This window comes from Fragaria vesca, linkage group LG4 (genome assembly GCF_000184155.1).
Source record: "Fragaria vesca subsp. vesca linkage group LG4, FraVesHawaii_1.0, whole genome shotgun sequence".
In the NCBI taxonomy this organism is placed as follows: Eukaryota; Viridiplantae; Streptophyta; class Magnoliopsida; order Rosales; family Rosaceae; genus Fragaria; species Fragaria vesca.
In genome coordinates this window covers 18,302,396-18,320,830 of record NC_020494.1, presented here as the reverse complement: position 1 = coordinate 18,320,830, position 18,435 = coordinate 18,302,396, and the positions used below count along the sequence as shown (strand labels likewise).

At 39.3% G+C, this 18,435-nt stretch overlaps 3 protein-coding genes and 1 pseudogene across 3 annotated transcripts; 2 read left to right on the top strand and 2 right to left on the bottom strand.

Moving 5' to 3' along the window:
- The first annotated feature begins 2,087 nt into the window (after positions 1-2,087).
- LOC101312344 lies at positions 2,088-7,894 on the top strand (annotated as a pseudogene).
- Positions 7,895-8,023: 129 nt separating this feature from the next.
- LOC101290947 lies at positions 8,024-10,361 on the bottom strand. Its single transcript, XM_004297291.1, has 5 exons — positions 10,220-10,361; positions 9,727-9,794; positions 9,301-9,636; positions 8,739-8,809; positions 8,024-8,277 (listed from the first exon to the last, which is right to left on the bottom strand). Exons 1-3 carry the CDS (start codon positions 10,320-10,322, stop codon positions 9,379-9,381), a joined length of 429 nt encoding a protein of 142 aa, XP_004297339.1. The 5' UTR covers positions 10,323-10,361; the 3' UTR covers positions 8,024-8,277; positions 8,739-8,809; positions 9,301-9,378.
- A 1,265-nt stretch (positions 10,362-11,626) lies between these two features.
- LOC101312055 (glutamate receptor 2.8-like) lies at positions 11,627-16,080 on the top strand. Its single transcript, XM_004298405.1, has 5 exons — positions 11,627-11,912; positions 12,638-14,004; positions 14,104-14,419; positions 14,611-15,020; positions 15,289-16,080. The coding sequence occupies exons 1-5, from the start codon at positions 11,627-11,629 to the stop codon at positions 16,078-16,080; spliced, it is 3,171 nt and encodes a 1,056-aa protein (XP_004298453.1).
- Positions 16,081-16,455: 375 nt separating this feature from the next.
- On the bottom strand, positions 16,456-18,186 carry LOC101311760 (galactose oxidase-like). Its single transcript, XM_004298404.1, has one exon. The coding sequence runs from the start codon at positions 18,184-18,186 to the stop codon at positions 16,456-16,458; it is 1,731 nt and encodes a 576-aa protein (XP_004298452.1).
- Between the last annotated feature and the right edge of the window lie 249 nt (positions 18,187-18,435).

Here is an 18,435-nt window from a genome sequence, read left to right as displayed (position 1 = left end):
GGTTAAATTGTGAGGCTATTTTAGCCGTACCAATTTTTGGCGCCGTTGGTAGAGAGACAAGCTCTCTTCTTCGTTCTCACATGCTGTTGAAGTTGAAGCAATGAGACACTGAGACCCAAAATTTGGGGAGGAGAAAGCCGGGGTAGAGGAAGGAGAAAAAAAAGGCTTGCACATGTTTGAAATTAACTTTTAAAAAAATAATAAAGGTTAATTTTTATTATTTTTTATGAGAAAAAGAAATTACAAGGAAAAGCCTCTACAACATCGTATACTAAAATGATCAAAATTAAAAACATTACACGCGGAGAACGTGAGCTTGCAATTCCAGAGAGTTGGATTTAGGACCTGATCCCCCAAACTAGCCATTGCATCGGCCACAAAATTTGCTTCGTGAGGGACATACTTGAAGATGATCTCTTCAAACTTGGAAGCCATCCAGCCAACATCACTAAGAAGAGTACGGAGTCTCCAAGGAGGAGGGAACATGTTGTTAATTAGGTCAATACTTGGACTCGCCGGATGTCATTGCATAAAGCATGGAACAAACCGTCTTGAAGAGAACTACATTCAGCAATAGGAACACTAGAATTACCCACACAACATGAGCCAGCTAAAATTGGATTGCCCTCATGGTATTTGATTACAAACCCAGCAGCAACCTTCTTGTTGTAGCAGACGGAACCATCAAAGTTGAGCTTGACGAGATTACACAGAGGTGGGAGCCATTTGATGGGGGAACTTGATGGAATGGTAGATCCATTGGAGTTGGTCTTGTGGCCTCCAGTAGTCGGATTATGGCTTCTGTAATTATTACCAGAAGAAGCATCAGCATGCACAACAAAGTTGGGGTTGGGCGTGCATCCCAAAAACAAATTTTACATTGTACAATTTTTTATTTTTTATTTTTTTACATAGAGTTAAAGTTAAAGAGATAACCCCTAAAAAAACAAGGGGATTTCACAACCCAAAAACAAAGGGTTTGTCTATTATACCTATTGCAAATGTGTCTAATTATATGACACATGAGGGGCTTTTGAAAGGGTAAATGGTCATTACATAGTCATTTAATTGCTTATTCAATCAATGATAGCCACATATTTTATGAGGCATGCTATATCATATGGTATACTAGAATTTTCAAAAAACAAATACAGAAAAACAAAGAAAGATACTGCTTGTCAAATTTTAGGATCCTCTTTAATAGAACATAGTTTTTTCTTTAATAGAACTTAGTTACATTTTTATGTCGGTGTTACTTTAATTTTTTTATTTATTTATTTTTTGATTTTGCTGGCTCTGCTCCCCCTATATATATATAATTTTTTTTGGTCATAATAGAAAATTTTATTAAAAGATCACAAGGATCAGATTAAGTACAAGAAACACAAGAAGACCTAAAAATAAGAGGCACATAGGCCCCAACCGAAAGGCAGAGAGGCTCAGCAGATAAGACACACAGGCCCAGCATAAAAAAATAAATGTCCATATTGGGTCTAACCCAGATACAAAACAAAGCCCAACTAAAATTAAAAACCCTAGACTCCAAACAAACGTCCCCAGTGAGCTCCGCTTCCCCAATATGAAAAATGAAATACCCCGCACACTCTCGTCCTCCATTTTTTTTCTCCGCGATTTCCTGGGTTTCGTAGTATTTGGCGATTTCCTCGAGCCCTCTCTTCTCTCTCCACCCCACTCTTCCGATTAGGTTTCCCTCTTAATCTCACCCAAAGGTAAAACTTCACTTCCTTTGAGCTCTTCTCCGTTCGATTCTCCTAATCCCTCTTTGCTCCGCTAGCTCGATTGCCAGGGTTTGATTTTATTATACGTTTTTGCTTCGTTTGATTTCTTCATAGGGTTGCATTTTTGTTTGTTTGACCTGGAATTCCGCGCTTCTGGTTTTGCTTTGGGTTCTTGGCTGTATGATATGCTGTGTTTCTCAGGGATCGGTTTCTTTAGGTTTTACGCTATGTAACTTTTCCATTCGATTTTTTCTTGTTGAATCTCTGTGTGCATTTTTGTGGAGGATGAATTCGGATGGTGCTTGTTATCTAGGGTTTTCAGCTATATGTTCATTTGACAAATAAACGATGAATTTGGTCTGATTAGGTTTTTTTTTGTACAGTAGGATTCGATTTAGAACTTTTTTGTTACTGTGGTTATGGAATTCATGATTGTTATGCCTTGGGTACTGATTGTTATTGTAGGTTAGGTTCTGATTGTTTTTTTGTTTTTATGCTGCAGTTGGAAGTCGAACATATTCGTTCACAGCAATGCATATCATGTGACTATATGGAGAACGGGATCACCAAGCTCAAGAGGATTCTAGAGGGACTACCAGAGGCACAGTTCAACTCAGAAGAACACATGCTGCTTTACTTAGTTTGCATTTTGTTACTATAGATACTAATCACTGTTTTTGTCTTGCGTCTTTTAATTTCCCCAACACGGTTTTCTGGGAGTTATTTTTTTTAATTTTTTTTTATATCATGCTCTGAGGTGATTTTTCCCTAACTCCAAGTACAGAACAATCTATAACATGTGTCAGCCCCATAACATCGTAGTTTGAATGTATTCCTTAACTACGGCTATGTACTTTTCATATAGCCGTAGCAAAAGGAATACATTCAAAAACAATGGTGAGAACTTTGGCTCGTTTTTATTCATTATGCAAGTGACATTATTAGGTCTTACATGAAATATATATTCATAGATGGTTGTTCATCACTTTAGGTGATGCCCTCTCTAAGAAATAAGCAATAAGCATGATGAGTTTATGATGTGGGAGCTTGTCAGAAGATGGGAGAATCATAAGATCATGGTTAGGTGGTTGTCGCACTTCTTTTGTTATATTGATCATTGCCTTGCGCGTAGGTTGTATCCTGCATTACATGAAATTGGGCTGTTCTGTTTTCGTGATCTGTTTGGTTATGTCTGTCTTGGTACTTCTTATCAAGGCAAGCTTTTATGTTAAAAATTTAATGTGCTATTATAGGATTCTCACTACCCAGCATTGCTTCAATAATGGATAATGACTGAAGTACTAAAATACTAAAATTGTGGTATCAGGTTTACCGGGAGGTAAAAGCTAATGCCAAAGATGTTTTGATTGGTCTTGTAAGTTCATTACTCTCCTGTTCATGTATCCAGAAATATCAAGTCATTCAATGAATTTTGTATGACCGACACTTTCTTACCAGATTGATAAAGAGCGTGAAGGAGAGCAGATTGACAGAGCTCTATTGAAGAATGCGATAAACAATTCTCAGCCTGTACAATTTATAAGAGGTGTTAGACAACAAGATCTAAGAACCCCACGTCACCAATAAGTACATCTAAATACACTTGCCTTCAACAAATAATTTGAATATAAATCCTCCGAAACCCACTTTGAAGCTTTGAGAGAATAGTAGTCTACGGTATGGTTTAGCAAATCAGTTTCTTATAAACCGGACTTTGAAACTGATTTGCTAAACCATACCGTAGACTACTATTCTTTCAAAGCTTTAAAGTGGATTTCAGAGGATTCATATTCAAATTATTTTTTGAAGGCAAGTGTATTTAGATGTACTTATTGGTGATGTGGGGTTCTTAGATCAGTTTGTTGTCTAACACCTCTTGTAAATTGTACAGGCTGAGAACTGTTTGAGAAGCGAGAGGGACATGGTTTCTCGTTACCTGTGAGCAGACGCAGGTGTTGGTCTGTTAATACATATATATCTATATGTATTATGTAGCTTGTTTATAAATGAACATATATGATTGCTTTTTGGGAGTAGTATGTATTGGGTTTAGGGTTTCCACCCTGTTGGGAGGAGGCGTAGTGAATGATGGAAGTCAACTACGCCTCCTACCAAATATCTATATGTATTCTGTAACTTGTTTATAAATGAAAGTATATGATCGCTTCATAATTTGGGAGTAGTGTGTATTGCCTGTTAATAACTATTACAGAAGTACATTGAATGATGGAAGTCAACTACGCCTCCTCCCAAAGCAAACTCATGAGTAATGTTTGTCAGAGATATAAGTAAAATTATAACCAGCATTCCTATTGTTTAGATGTCACATGCAGGAATTCAAAGTCCCAGAATTACATACAGTATCTGATTATAAATCTTTTGTTACATAATTTATGTCGAAAAGGGGAGATCAGGTTAAAGTGCTGGCGTGAGAGTATTGTCTCGCATGTTGATTGATGTGTTCTCTTATATAGTGATACTCTACTTCCTATTGTGAAGTTCATGTTACTTATAGTTCGTTTCTCGACTTGTAGAAAGTGCAAAATGAGTTGTTGGTGGTCTATGCAACTGAACTGCTTCAGAATGAGCATTCTGGATGTCTTGCTTTGTTTAGAGATGACAAGGTATATTGTTACCTGGGCATTCTTTTTGATCTAGTTTCAGTCATATTAAAGCATTTCTCGTACGATGTGCTCTTGTTTATTTCCAGAGGGAGGATCTTTCTAGGATATATAGGCTTTACCATAAACTAACGAAAGGCTTGGACCCTGTTGCAGCTTTATTTACACAGGTAAATTGTTTTTGCATGTTAATAACCTAACCTTCATTAGCTGCTTGGTAATTATGTTTGTACTAACACTTTTGAGGGTTTGCAGCATGTTACTGCTGAAGGTACTGCCTTGGTCCAAGCGGCTGAAGATGCTACAAGTAACCGGGTAAGCATCGTTGTGTACCTAAATAGAGTATATAATGTTGGTGTTGTATGGTTATGTTAACTTCTACATGCATCTGTGTTCAGTTTCTGTATATGTATGTTAATCATACGACATTACGATCACAAAATTCTTGTTATCTAGGTGTTCTACAAAGGTGAAGGTGTGACATGAGACATTCACCACCCGTATGGGAGGTGTAACCAAGTTTGTATAAATTAGTTTAAAAGATTGTTTGAAGTTAATTGTCAATTTTCACACCATAGTACTGGGTATCTAATGAATGAGCATGTAAGTTTTATGTATTTACATGAAATTTTTTCTCTCAAGTGATTCCTCTAATGGCATTAGCATGTGAGTTTCCATGAAAATCAATACAATTTAATAAGTTGTGACTGAGATATCACTAGCAAATTATAAGGTTATCAAACTTACGGAAGTGTTCTATCTGTGCAAAGTTAGTCATCAAACTTGATCCACCAAAGGTGAAGGTGTGACATGAGACATTCACCACCCCTATGGGAGGTGTAACCAAGTTTGTATAAATTAGTTTAAAAGATTGTTTGAAGTTGTACTTTGTTTTTCATGATATGGCTGCTAAGTGTTACCAACAACGTTTTGCAGGCTTTAAGTCGATCTGATGCTCAGGAGCAGGTACATTATTTATCGTCTATTGTTTTTTTTTTTTTTTTCAACTTAAGTGATTCTGATCGAAGGTGTTGGCTTATTTTTGTGATCTCCATGTCCTTGTCAGGCAAATAATTGAATTGCACAAGTATACGGGATATGTCAATGATTGCTTTCTAAACCACTCACTGTTTTACAAGGTTAGTTTTGTGACATACTAGTCAGTTACATAATTACATTTACGTTTACACTTGTGATATACTTCTCCATTTGGATGTTTGATAGGCTCTGATAAAAGCTTTTGAGGTATTGTGTAATAAAGTTGTTTCTGGGAGGTCATTTGCCGAGTTACTGGCTAGTTTCTGCGACAATACTCTCCATAAAGGTGGATGTGAGAAATGAGGCTATTGATGAAACACTTGAGAAGGTATTGTTTTGTATCTTTTTTCTTGTGAGGATTTAATTTATTGCTGTGATGTTCACTTTTTCATTTATTTTGTCGTTAACATAAGATCATTTCATCTCTTTTCAGGTTGTTAAGCTAGTTGCTTATATCAGTGATAAAGATCTTTTTGAAGAATTCTACAGGTAACCGTTGAGGTTGGAGTATATATGTTTCACATGGTGCACATGGTGGTATATGCTCAATCATGCAGACCTCCATACTGAAGCTTTTATTGAGACTTAAAATACACACATACACCCATGTATTTCTAGACATCCACATTAAGAAACTATTGTATGTGCCCTGTATGTGCCCACTTGTTATACACATTGAAAGACAGTTTTCTTGTTTGATCGTGAATTAAAATACATACATACACCCACGTTTTCCTATATATCTACATAAAGGCACTATGGTATGTGCCTGCTTTTTATACACATTGAAATGCTATTATACCAACTGCTAATAATACATCATATACATATTATGACTAGTAGCGAATATCTCCACTCATCCTGTCACAGGAAAAAGCTTGGCCGTCGACTACTTTTTGATAAGGGTGTCACTGAGGACCATGAAAGAAGTTTTCTAACGAAGCTTAAGCAGCAGTGGGGTAGAAGCTTTACCCACAAGATGGAGGAAATGGCCAGTTTCATTGGCATGTTTCTTTATGCTATTAGAGTATTAGCAGTGATATTAATTATGTTGGCATTGCATCTAAATTTCAGATTAAAGATTCGACAGTTGCTCGGGACGCTCAGGTCAACTTTGAAGAGTATCTTAAGAGCAATGACAATGTTAATCTTGGGATGGATTTGACGGTCACAGCTGTTACACCTGTAAACTGGCCAACCCATAAAATTACTGATCTTAACCTTCCGGAGGAGATGGTAAGATTTGCTGTAGTCTTGATGCCCAACTTTATGCTTAAAATTGTACTTGGCCCCTAAAGTGTAATTTGTTAACATTTTAGGTGAGGTCTATTGAAGTTTACAAGGAGTTTTATACAGCAAAATCAATGAACAAGATGCTTACAATTGTCAACTCTTTGGGGATCTGCCATGTCAGTGGCAAGTTCGAGTCAAAAACAATTGAATTGGTTGTATCAACGGCTCAGGTAATACGTCTATTGCTTTATTGGTTTTTGGTGTTGAAACTATGACTACTCTGGTATGGTTTAAATCCATTTGTGTTTATTTGGTGCAGGCTACTCTCCTTTTACTCTTCAACACTGCAGAAAAATTGAGCTATTCAGAAATTTTGACCCAACTAAACGTTACCCATGATGATTTGGCTCACAATTGCAAACATTTAGCTATTCATAATCCTCAATTGCCGCATCGATAGAATATTTCCTACTTTGTTGCACATCTGTGATCACTTTCTTCCTTTCATCCACTGGTGGTAGTTAGGGTTTGAGAGGAATCTATGATACAAAAAGTTAACGTTTTGGCTCATACTCTAAACATAAAAATGAAATAAAGGCAAATAATAGCAAACTCATACCTTAATTCTTCTAAAATTGGTTTTGAACTTGTAGTTAAACTCAAAATTGTCAGATCTCGATATAGTCTTTGAAACGGGCAGGGAATGAAGCAAGCCTCAAAGACTATATCGACATCTGACAGTTTTGAGTTTAACTACAAGTTCAAAACCAATTTTAGAAGAATTAAGGTATGAGTTTGTTGTTATTTGCCTTTATTTCATTTTTGTCTTAAGGGTATATGAGTCAAAACGTTAACTTTTTATATCATAAATTCCTCTCAAACCCCAACTGCCACCCGTGGATGAAATGAAAAAAGTGATCACAGATGTGCAACAAAGTAGGAAATATTGTATCGATGCGGCAATTGTGAGGATTATAAAAAGTAGAAAAGTCCTGGGTAGTCAACAGTTGAAGATAGTGTGTGTGGAGCAGTTGAAACAATACTTCAAGGTATTCGTCTAGGTCCACTATCATTGAATCCCAAAAGAAAAATGCAGTTATATTGTTCTGTGACATGCTTGTGTAAGTATTCTATTGAGTAGCGTGCAATTGAATTATGCAGCCTGAATTCAAAGTAATCCATTGCCGCACTGAAGATCTCATCACACGTGACTACCTTCAACGTGACAGGGAAGACCACTCTCTCATAAAGTACATTCCATGACTTGGATAACCATGCCTGGGGTTATGTCACTTGGGGTATATAGTTGGTAGAGGAACAATGGGATTAGGGATTTGCTGAATATGGTATAGATTTTTGGAACGAGTGGATTATTTTTAGCCCGACACACTATTAAAGCCAGTCTTGTGTAATTCTCCCCTAACCATCTTTTCCAAAGATGTGCAAATATTTTGTGGTACTATTTTGTGGTTGTTAAGAATGAGAATTACCAATTTTCTGATGTTGTATGCGCTGCATTGCTCCTGACTGCTTCTGTAAATGGAGTTCTCCAGAGTCTGGTGATCACTTGGGATCTTGGAGCGTCAGGGTTGTCAATTTTTTCTGCTTTACCTTGCCCGTCTACACAATTTCATTCCATCCATGATCTGCAAATAGGAAATTTCTTAATTTATTGATCTATGTCCCACAAGGAAAATTTATATATCTTTGGAATGATTATTCCACCAAATTTCTTAATTGATTGATCTATGTCCTACAATGGCTAACATGCTTTCATGAAAGTTTTTCAATCTTCCTCTCATTTGCTTTCCTTCGAGAAAAAGTCAATGTTTATGCTTGAGCAGAAAGGTTTTTTTTTCCCAACAATATCAAACTCAAACAGAAATCCATTGTACATCAAACATACTCAAATAAAATGATCTCTCGCACGGCCCTTTCGCACACGCTATAGGGCTTAGTATGAATAAAACAAAACCAAATAAGATCGAATCAATTGATCACGTATGAAGTAGCTGTTTATTCAAAGTGTGACAACTACAGCCTAATTTGCAGTCATAGAAAGACGGGGGAAGCTGGAGCATAAAAGGTCATATTCACAATAACTGACCTGCTGCGCAGAGATGTTTATCAGTTGGAAGCCTCAGGACATGTCTTTCCAATCTTGTTCACCAGACACATCTGAAATATGTAACATACTAGTGTAATATAAGACTTCAATCCTGTAACACAGTACATCAAATAAACGAATCCAGCAATATAAAATATATTTTCTAAGGTGAGGAATCTATCTTCTTACAAATCCAACCTCAGAGATATCAATCAGGTGGTAGTCAGTATGTTGATATGGGAACCTAATATAACATAGAAGATAGACATAAACCATCAACCAAACAAGTATTAATTAGATTATACCACACAATTGTGGTAAAAGATATCCTCAAGCTTCTGGGCAATGAAGATCATTACCAACAAAATGGAAGTCATCTCCGCTTTGCCAGTTTTGCAGATGTAAACTTTCAACACTAGCAAAACATTAAAGAAAAATTTGCAAATTCACAAACCGGAAAAAAAAAATAACAGGAGACCTTGCAAGCCGAAAAAAAGACAATCTAAACTAAAATATTACACAATTCTTTTCAAAACAAATGCATATGTCAGTGATTTCGCACCTTGGGGGGCCTATTTTTTTATGAGAATATAACCATTCTCTCGGATGGTGCCAGCCTGCCGAGGATCGGTCTTCGAGTTTAAGACATCAACAGTAGAACCAAGTATTGAGTCATGTCGGACATGGACATGGTAGCCCTGCTCAGTGGATCGAGGAACTTGGAATCGGCAATAGACTGAAAGTACTCTTGTCCGACATGGCCCAACTCAGCACTGTGAGAGATGATCAGGGTAGCAAGCGTGTACGACTGTGAGATATATTTACCAGAAGTATTTAAAGACAAATTGTAAAACTTACCAGGTAGGCTCAATGCATCGGGGATCTTCTTCCTGAAGACCTAAATTAGGGAAAACAAAAATCATTTCAGACAAAAAAAAAAAAAAAATCAATCGAAAGATGATACAACATATAGAAAAAATAAACACACCTGAATCATCAAAAAGAGATCCTTGTTATCTTTAACTCTGATGTTAGGCCGTCTAATTTCAGCAGCGGCTGCAGGCAGGGCAAATTAAGAAAGGGTTTGAAGGAGAATGATTGAGAGAGGGAGAACGTTTGGTGTATGAGACAATGAAATCAGAGTTTGGTTAGCGAGATATAGCTCATATAAGTTTCATTTTCATGCTTGCCAAGCCAAAGATCATTTTAGCAAATAATGAAAACCTCACTATATATGTTGTCTCTTTGAAACTTTTAAAGCTTTAAGCTAAGAGGCACGTTTAGCGGTTTAGGGATCCCCTCAAGGCTCACCAAGGCAAACGATCACTACGAAAGAAGGTACAATCCTGGCAAATAACTATAAAGCTTCTGAAATGATGAAAATTGCATGTAAATGTAAATACAATATCATTCACTGACATTATGGTCAATCGACTCGATTCCAAACACACAGACAGCCGTGGCAATCATAGAGCGAGTACCTTCCGCCAATTCAAGCAGTTTCTGAATGGAGACCTTGAACAAATGCAAGAAGAGTACTGCCCGGGAAAAATCACCATGAGAACAAACAGACAGAAAAAACATGAATGAGGATGGGCACCATGAGAACAAAAGGTAAGAAAAGCGAAATGACAAAAATAAATACAGTAATCATTCATACCTGGAGGTAGCGCTGAGGATGGGCATTAATCAGGAATCATGTGGACAACGCAAAGTATATATGTATGGGCCGAATGGGGCGCGTACAGAACAAAAAAATTGGGCCTTAGGGAGATCCAAACATTGGGGTCCATTGAATCAGAGCCCGTAACTTGTAATCTTCAGTTTCAGATGAAGCAAATGGTGTTCATGATATGTAGATTTTCCAATAGATGGTGCTCACTGCTCAGCCTCGTTTATGTTTCCAATTCTCGGTGGATTTCGATATTTAGATACGTGACTACGGTACATGAATATATCGACGGGAATCGGCTAACTCTTTTGAAAAATAATAGGATTCACGAGTTTCATAAGTGCAACAAGTTTACTCTTACCCTTAGTTTCTTATTCATCACTTTCGATTCATGACAAATAAAAACAAAAACAAAACGTATGAATTTTTGCTTAGATCCAATCAAACTACAACTTCGACCCAAATATATCGGTCAGAAGTTGGAACAATGAAAAATTATTATATTTGTGTTGTTTAAATTGACGTTGCATGACAGACATTTTTATGTTTTTGTCACTTATATTGGTAATTGCTTCCATCTTTCCCATTTCTTTTTCCCGCTCTTGTGTCGTATATATATTATTCATGTCAATATTTTCTACGTCAAATGGGTAAGCTGCTATATTATTCATGTCAATATTTTCTACGTCAAATGGGTAAAGCTGCTATATTATAATGTCTTCACAATCGGGAAAATGCCCAAAAGCTGCTATACCGTCAGACCCCAAAGACTGGTAAAAAGAAAAATCCAACGACACGTCGTATTGATCACTGTTGTCTACATCAATCTGGACTCTTGACTAAGATATTGAAGACTTTCTCCTTCTGAATATTGAACACTTTTATCAATATTTCCGAAATTCTGGTGAGAATGAAATTGCTTTCCTTGAATTGAATATGGGTTGCATACTCCTCAAAAAAAAAAAATATGGGTTGCATACTTGCATTCGTGTTTACGTTAACCAACTTCCACGTGCCAAGTACTGTAATGAAAACACTATTGATGAAAACAACAACACGAGAATGAGAAGCCATATAAAATGCTAAATGAGAATGAGAAGCAAAATCATATGAGAAACCTATGTTTATGGTGGTGGATGATTTGAGTTTCGTGTTGAACTAAACGACGAGAATGAGAAGCCATATTAAACATAGGTTTTTTTTCTTTGGAGCTTCTATGGCAAACAACAATCAGTACGTCCTGGTAATCATGTTATTCTTAGATCTTTGCCTAATCTATGGTCTCTCCTCAGCTGTGGGTGAAGATGGAACCGGAACAAGTTCACAGAAAATGGTAAATGTTGGGGTAATTCTTGACCTGGATTCTCCGGTTGGCAAGACGGCTCAACGCTGCATATCCATGGCCGTCTTGGATTTCTATGCTAGAAATCCCAACTATCGAACAAAGCTGAATCTTACTGTGAAGGATTCTAGGAATGATGTTGTTTCTGCAGCATCAGCAGGTATTATATATAACTTGATCTAATTTTCATTGTTTCACTGCGTTAAAAGTAAAACTAGCTAGACAACCATGTATTCTAATATATTGTGCTCGTCTTAGTTGTTATACTCAAATACTCAACAATTAGTATTTTTCTCACTAACATATGTAGGGTGTGTGAGTTATTTAATAAAAAATTTTTTAAAAAAACCATTAGTACTTTTCTCCATGAAAGAAAAATAATATATGTAGAGTGACTATATATAGTAAATTATTCGTTTTATAAAATTAGCAATTTGCAGTTTGCATATGATACCGATACTTCAATTTGAGGCATATCTCGTATATATCCGATATCGAGATGATATCGATACTTCATGGATACGCGAATCCCTTAAAGTATAGATTTGATACTTTGCTGATATTAATATCTTACGATTAAATAAAATACGTGAATTTGTAAATTATTTGGATAATGAAGGTTTAATTGGGAAAATAAACATTTTTGCCTTAAAAAAAAAAAAAAAAAAAAAAAGGTAGGCGTTAGACGCTCAAACGCCTCTTTCTCCCTCTTCTCTCTTTGTTGGAGTCGCATGAGTTGGGTTGATGTTGTTTTGAATTAAGAAACTATGTTGTTTATGTTGTATCCATGTATCGTATCTTGTCAGATACCGATACTTGTACCCGTATATATACAACATAGGTACATACTAGTTTGAGTTTATGAAGACCTTCATTGTTTTGCAGCTGTAGAATTGCTAAGGAATGAAGAGGTGCAAGCTATTCTAGGCCCCCAAACGTCAAACGAAGCTAAGTTTGTCGCAAGTCTTGGAGAGAAAGCACAAATCCCCATTATCTCGTTTTCAGTCACAAGCCCTTCTTTGACTCCAACTCTGAACCGTTTCTTCATCAGGACAGCTCTCGATGACTCTTGTCAGCTAAAAGCCATCACATCCATTGTTCAAGCATATGGGTGGCACGAAGTAGTTGTAATATATGAAGACACAGAATATGGAAATGGTTTAGTTCCCTATATAATTGATGCCTTGCAACAAATTGACACCAGGGTATCTTACAGAAGTGTCATTTCCCCATCATCCAGTCCCTTAAAGATTTTGAAAGAGCTTAACAAGTTAAGGGCAATGCAGACGAGGGTGTTCTTGGTGCACATGACTCCTTCATTTGGTTCTCAACTTTTTGTTCTTGCAAAAGATGCTGGCATGATGAGTGAAGAGTATGCTTGGATCATAACTGATGGATTATCATCTGTGTTAGATCCAATGGAAGGAAAGGTCATTGATTCAATGGAAGGTGTAGTAGGCGTAAGGCCCTATGTACCAATGTCAACAGCTCTTGATGATTTCAAGATGAGATGGAAACAAAAGCAGACTCATTCTAAGATAAGCATCTTTGGCTTATGGGCTTATGATACAGTTTGGGCATTAGCCAAGGCTGTAGAACTTGTTGAGTTGCAGGCAAATTATTCCAGTGCTCTAAAGAAAAATGATATAGGGAAAAGCACAGGTGGAATATTGAGCCAAATTGGTGTGTCTAAGACAGGTCCAAGGCTTCTCCAAACATTGTTAAGTACCAAATTTGAAGGCTTAAGTGGGAGAATTAGATTGATTGATCAACAGTTTCAACCTGCAGCCTTTGAAATATTCAATGTGATACGTAGGAGGGAGAGAGTGATTGGATATTGGACCCCCAACAAAGAATCATTTCATGATTTAGTTCAATCCAGTATGTTAACAAATTACTCGAGTAATTCCATTGCCATGGATGATCATGGTGAGTTTTTCGTTAGAAAACCTGTATGGCCTGGAAACACCAGTACTCCACCAAAGGGTTGGGCTATACCTATAACTGGTAAAAAGTTGAGGATTGGTGTACCTGCAATAACAGCTAACAGTTTTGATGAATTTATGAAGGTAGAATGGTTTCCTAATACCAATGAGCCTAAGAGCTTCTCAGGGTTTTCATATGATGTCTTCGTTGCAGCCTTAGAAAGAATGCCATTAGCACTTCCACACAAGTTCATTCCATTCACCAATGGTTCATCAAGAGAGGGTGCAGGGACTTATGACGATCTTCTTCACCAGATAAAATTGAATGCAAGTTAATTTCATCTTTTCACTTCATAAGGGTAATTCTGTTTTTCTCTTTACATGTTTTACATTAAGTATACTCTTGATGTGGCCATGGAAATGCAGAAATTTGATGCTGTAGTGGGAGATACAACAATCATTGCCAGTAGGACAGCTTATGTGGATTTTACACTACCTTATTCTGAATCAGGCGTACAGATGGTGGTGAAGGCTGTTAAAGATGACAAACGAAAGAATATGTGGATTTTCCTAAAACCTCTTAGTTGGGAACTTTGGTTGACAACTGGGGGTGCCATCATTTTTACCGCTGTTGTAGTATGGTTCTTGGAACACAATCAAAACATCGAGTTCAGAGGTTCGCGACAGCAACAAGTTGGCACAACCCTTTGGTTTTCTTTTTCAACTCTTGTTTTTGCACACAGTAAGTATTTTGTAGACACCAGATTTTTTAAACTTGTTGCAAATTTGTTTATACATTACTGATAGCGTCGACTATTGTATGAAGTTCCATTCTTCTGACTAGTTGGCCTTCTAAACTCACAAAATACTATTATTTTCCTTTCCTGACTGAGTTTGTCATTTGTGTACTTATACTTTCATCATATGTATTAGAGGAGAGGGTGGTGAGCAACTGGACAAGATTTGTGCTGATCATATGGATTTTTGTGGTACTCATCCTAACACAGAGTTACACTGCCAGCTTAGCCTCACTGCTGACTGTAGAAAGGTTGCAGCCAGCAGTTGTTGATGTAAATGAACTCAGACGTAATGGTGCTTACGTTGGATACCAAAAGAATTCCTTTGTACGAGAGCTATTAACAAGAGAATTAAAGTTTGAGGAGAACAGGCTAAAGGATTATAGATTTCCTGAGGAGTATCATACAGCATTGTCTATAGGCAGCAAAAATGGTGGCGTTGATGCTATATTTGACGAAATCCCCTACCTGAAGCTCTTCCTTGCCAAGTATTGTACTGGATACACTATTGTTGGACCAACCTACAAAACTGACGGATTTGGCTTTGTAAGTCCTTCACTCTCTTTTTATTGATTCAATGAAGATGGAACATACATCTTTCATCAAGATATAGTTTGAGCAAAATAAATAATTTTGTTTTTCAACCAAATCATACACATGACTCGCATGCTGCATGCATTATCCGAGAGTAATGTGCTATCTGCAGATCTACTTATCGTCAACACTGGCATCCTGCTCATATTTTTCTTCTTTATAATTATAGTATGGTGAATAACAAACATGGTGAGATTAATTATTTCGTATTGTATTTCAGGCCTTCCCATTAGGCTCCCCTCTTGTTGCTTACGTTTCGAGGGCAATCTTGAATGTAACTCAAGATCATGAGAAAATGGAACAACTGCAACGGAATTATTTCCCGGATGAATCCAAATGTCAAGATCCGAGGTCCACATTCTCTTCAGAAAATCAAAGTCTAAGCGTGTACAACTTTGCAGGCCTCTTCATCATCACAGCAGTCATTTCAATTTCTTCATGCTCAATATATACACTTTCCAAGTTCCTCTATAAAAAGTGGACTGTCTTGAATTCCATCCATGCAAAACCCAGCTCACTCTTGTCAGTATGGAAGCATTTTCATCAAAACAAACCAACTGATCAACATACACCTGCTTCATCAGCAACAAATGCTAGAGGTAGTGAAGCTTCACAGATGCTAGAGTCTTTCCACCAAGCATTCGACAATGTTGCCAAAGATGAACCGAGGGGGCTTTCCAGAGTGGTCAGTATGCATTTAGATGAAAGAGACTCGAAAATGAAGAAGATTGAAGAGGAGCAGACGAGGACTAGGGAGGGCCATGAAGTGAGCTTGCCTCTTCACAGGGCTGAACTTGATAAATTACTAAGGGTGGCTGTGCAGGAGATCATGGCAGTGGAGATGGACAAGGCCATACAGAGGGCTGGGTTGTTAAACCTGGGACCTTCTTTGGCTGCAATCCTCGCGATGGCGAACGAGACAAACAGAAGCACATCACAGTTAAACCGGTTGAATGAAGTGAATGCATCAACCCGTCTTCCTGCAGCTACTATTGCTAATCAGGATCATTAGTAGTCCTCTTTCTTTGGCTTTTTCTTTTGTCTAAATATGGTTAATTAGCAAACACTTGTTAGAGAAGATATCGTAGAGGTGGTAGCAGGCATAAATGTTTAGACTGTTTGATTAACAAAATATATCATCATTATGGTACGTATGTTTTGACTCCAGAAAAATTCGTAGTATAAAATTACACTAATAATTTGGGTTCTTAAAACAAAGGTTCTTACAAAGCAGATCAACAAAATATATCGTTTTGCAACCAAAAAGAATACCCTCAGTATTATTAGAGTTCTCTCTTCTGAAATTCTTACAATTCCCTCTAACAAAATCAATTCAATTTACGTTTCCTAAACAAACCAGGAAAAAACCCTCAACGCCAGCTGGCACTCACTGCACCTTGACCCACAGAGCCTGACCTGGAATCCCAGCGTGGACAATGAACACCATGTAATACCCAGGTGGCGCCACGGTGGACGAAGGCGGGCCCCGCGCCGTGATCTTGTAATCGAAAACAGACAAACGCTTCAGACTCGCGACTTCCAAAACCACCACCCTCTGATTCATGGCCAGCGAATGCGTCGTAAACGACGGCGCGACGAGCGCCACCGATATCGCCACGTCAGGCCGGTACACGGACAACCCGAAGTTGACGGAGAATTCCTGGCCGTACGATACGATATTCTCCCTTGCTTCGATGGATATGATCGTAGGGCGCAGAGGGGCCGCGGTGGAGCTCAGGTACGGCGGAAGATACGCCTCCAGGCTGAGCTCCGTCGGGAAAGCTCGCCGGAAGTTGTACATCTCATGAGGGTTGCTCCCGCCCACTAATATCCTGCCATCTGGCAGCAGCAGACACGAGGAGTGGTACATTCTCGGGATCGTCGTCGGGTTCAGTGTCACAAACCGGCGTCTCGGGTCGGGTTCGTAGGTCTTGTACATCACCGGGTGCAGAACCGGGTTGATCGCGTCCTCCCACCCCGCCGTACCGTTCGCCGCGCCGTTGAGGATGATGACGTCACCGTTCGGCAAGAGCAGCATGTCCCCCATGACACGTGGCCGCGGCATTTCCTCCATGGCCCATTCCGGGTCCGGGTCCGAGAGCCTGATCCGGCCGCAGCTGGCCGACGCGCCGACGTAGACTTTCACTCTGTTCAGATTCGACTTGTTGTAAGCGCCGCCGTAGGACCCGCCGCAGATCAAGACCTCGACTTCGGGTCGACCCGACCCGTCAAGAACGGCGTCCATTTTGAGCGGGAGCAGCACCGACGACCCGGTCGCCGGGTAGGACCGCTTCACTCCGCCGCGCATCGCCGGAAACTCCTTGACGACGGCGTTGCTGGTGTAGTTGAACAGAACCGAGCGGTTGTTGGCAAAGACGAAAAGATTACCGTCCGGTAAAAGATGCAAGAACGGGTAAAGATTATTCTCCTCGTAAGGATCCGCCGTCTCCCACAAGAACCTCATGTAGTAAAGCCTCGACGACATGTCGTCCGCCTTGGGGTAAAACTCGTAGCTGAAAGCCCGCCTCCCGCCGACGACGATGACGCGGCCGTCGGGGAGAATCTGGTTCGTCGCGTACCACCTATGCGCCAGCAGCTTCGTCTCCATCTCGTCCCACTGACACGTGTCGTCGTCGCAAGGCGAGAAGGTCCTGATCGTCTGAATGCCGGTTCCGTAACCGCCGGTCTGGACGAGATTTCCGTTGGGGTCCACCGCACCAGAAGAGCACCACGTGTCCGAGTTGACGACTAACGCTCGGAAGGTGTCGGAAGCGACGTCGTATAGGAGAGAGTGAGGGGTGCAGTCCGTTACGGTTCGGTTCTTGACGGAGTAGCCGCGGCACTGAACGGCGCCGTCAGGGTACGTGGCGTTGGAGGGCCCCATGTCGGTGCGGTCGAAGAGAACGACCTTGTTGTTCTTGAGAAGCTGCATGTGCATTGCCGAGACGCCGATGTTCTTGTGGAGAAGAATCCACTGCCCGCCGTCGTATGGGGCCGCCGGAAGGGACGACATGTCGTTGAAGTTGGCGTCGGGGGAGGCGATGAAGAGGGAGAAGAGGGTGGCGTAGACGTAGTAGAAGACGGTGGAGAAAGCGGCGGGGTTCTTGAAGATGGCCATGGTTTTCTTGGTGCGGTTTCTTGGTGGACTGGTGTGGGTTTTTCTGAGAGTGATGAGAAATGGGTTGGGGGGGATAGGGTTTGGCTTTATATGAGTAATTGAGCAGTGAGAAGTTTGGAGGGTTTTGGTTTAGCTTGTGTGGGATTGGCATCTCATCTCTGAGGCTTGTGTGTATCTCTGTTACAGTACGTTGCGTGGCAGTAATGCAGGGGCTAGGGTTTATGAGATTTTTTGTTAGTTTTTTTTTTT

Bases quoted from the DNA above. Each gene is read 5' to 3' on its own strand.
- LOC101290947 (XM_004297291.1), bottom strand. From the start codon at position 10,322: ATGTTTTTTCTGTCTGTTTGTTCTCATGGTGATTTTTCCCGGGCAGTA. The intron at 9,795-10,219 runs GTACTCGCTCTA...CCCTGCCTGCAG, and splicing joins ACTGCTTGAATTGGCGGAAG to CCGCTGCTGAAATTAGACGG. The intron at 9,637-9,726 runs GTGTGTTTATTT...TCCCTAATTTAG, and splicing joins ATCTCTTTTTGATGATTCAG to GTCTTCAGGAAGAAGATCCC.
- LOC101312055 (XM_004298405.1), top strand. From the start codon at position 11,627: ATGGCAAACAACAATCAGTACGTCCTGGTAATCATGTTATTCTTAGAT. The intron at 11,913-12,637 runs GTATTATATATA...ATTGTTTTGCAG, and splicing joins TGTTTCTGCAGCATCAGCAG to CTGTAGAATTGCTAAGGAAT. The intron at 14,420-14,610 runs GTAAGTATTTTG...CATATGTATTAG, and splicing joins AACTCTTGTTTTTGCACACA to AGGAGAGGGTGGTGAGCAAC.
- LOC101311760 (XM_004298404.1), bottom strand. From the start codon at position 18,186: ATGGCCATCTTCAAGAACCCCGCCGCTTTCTCCACCGTCTTCTACTAC.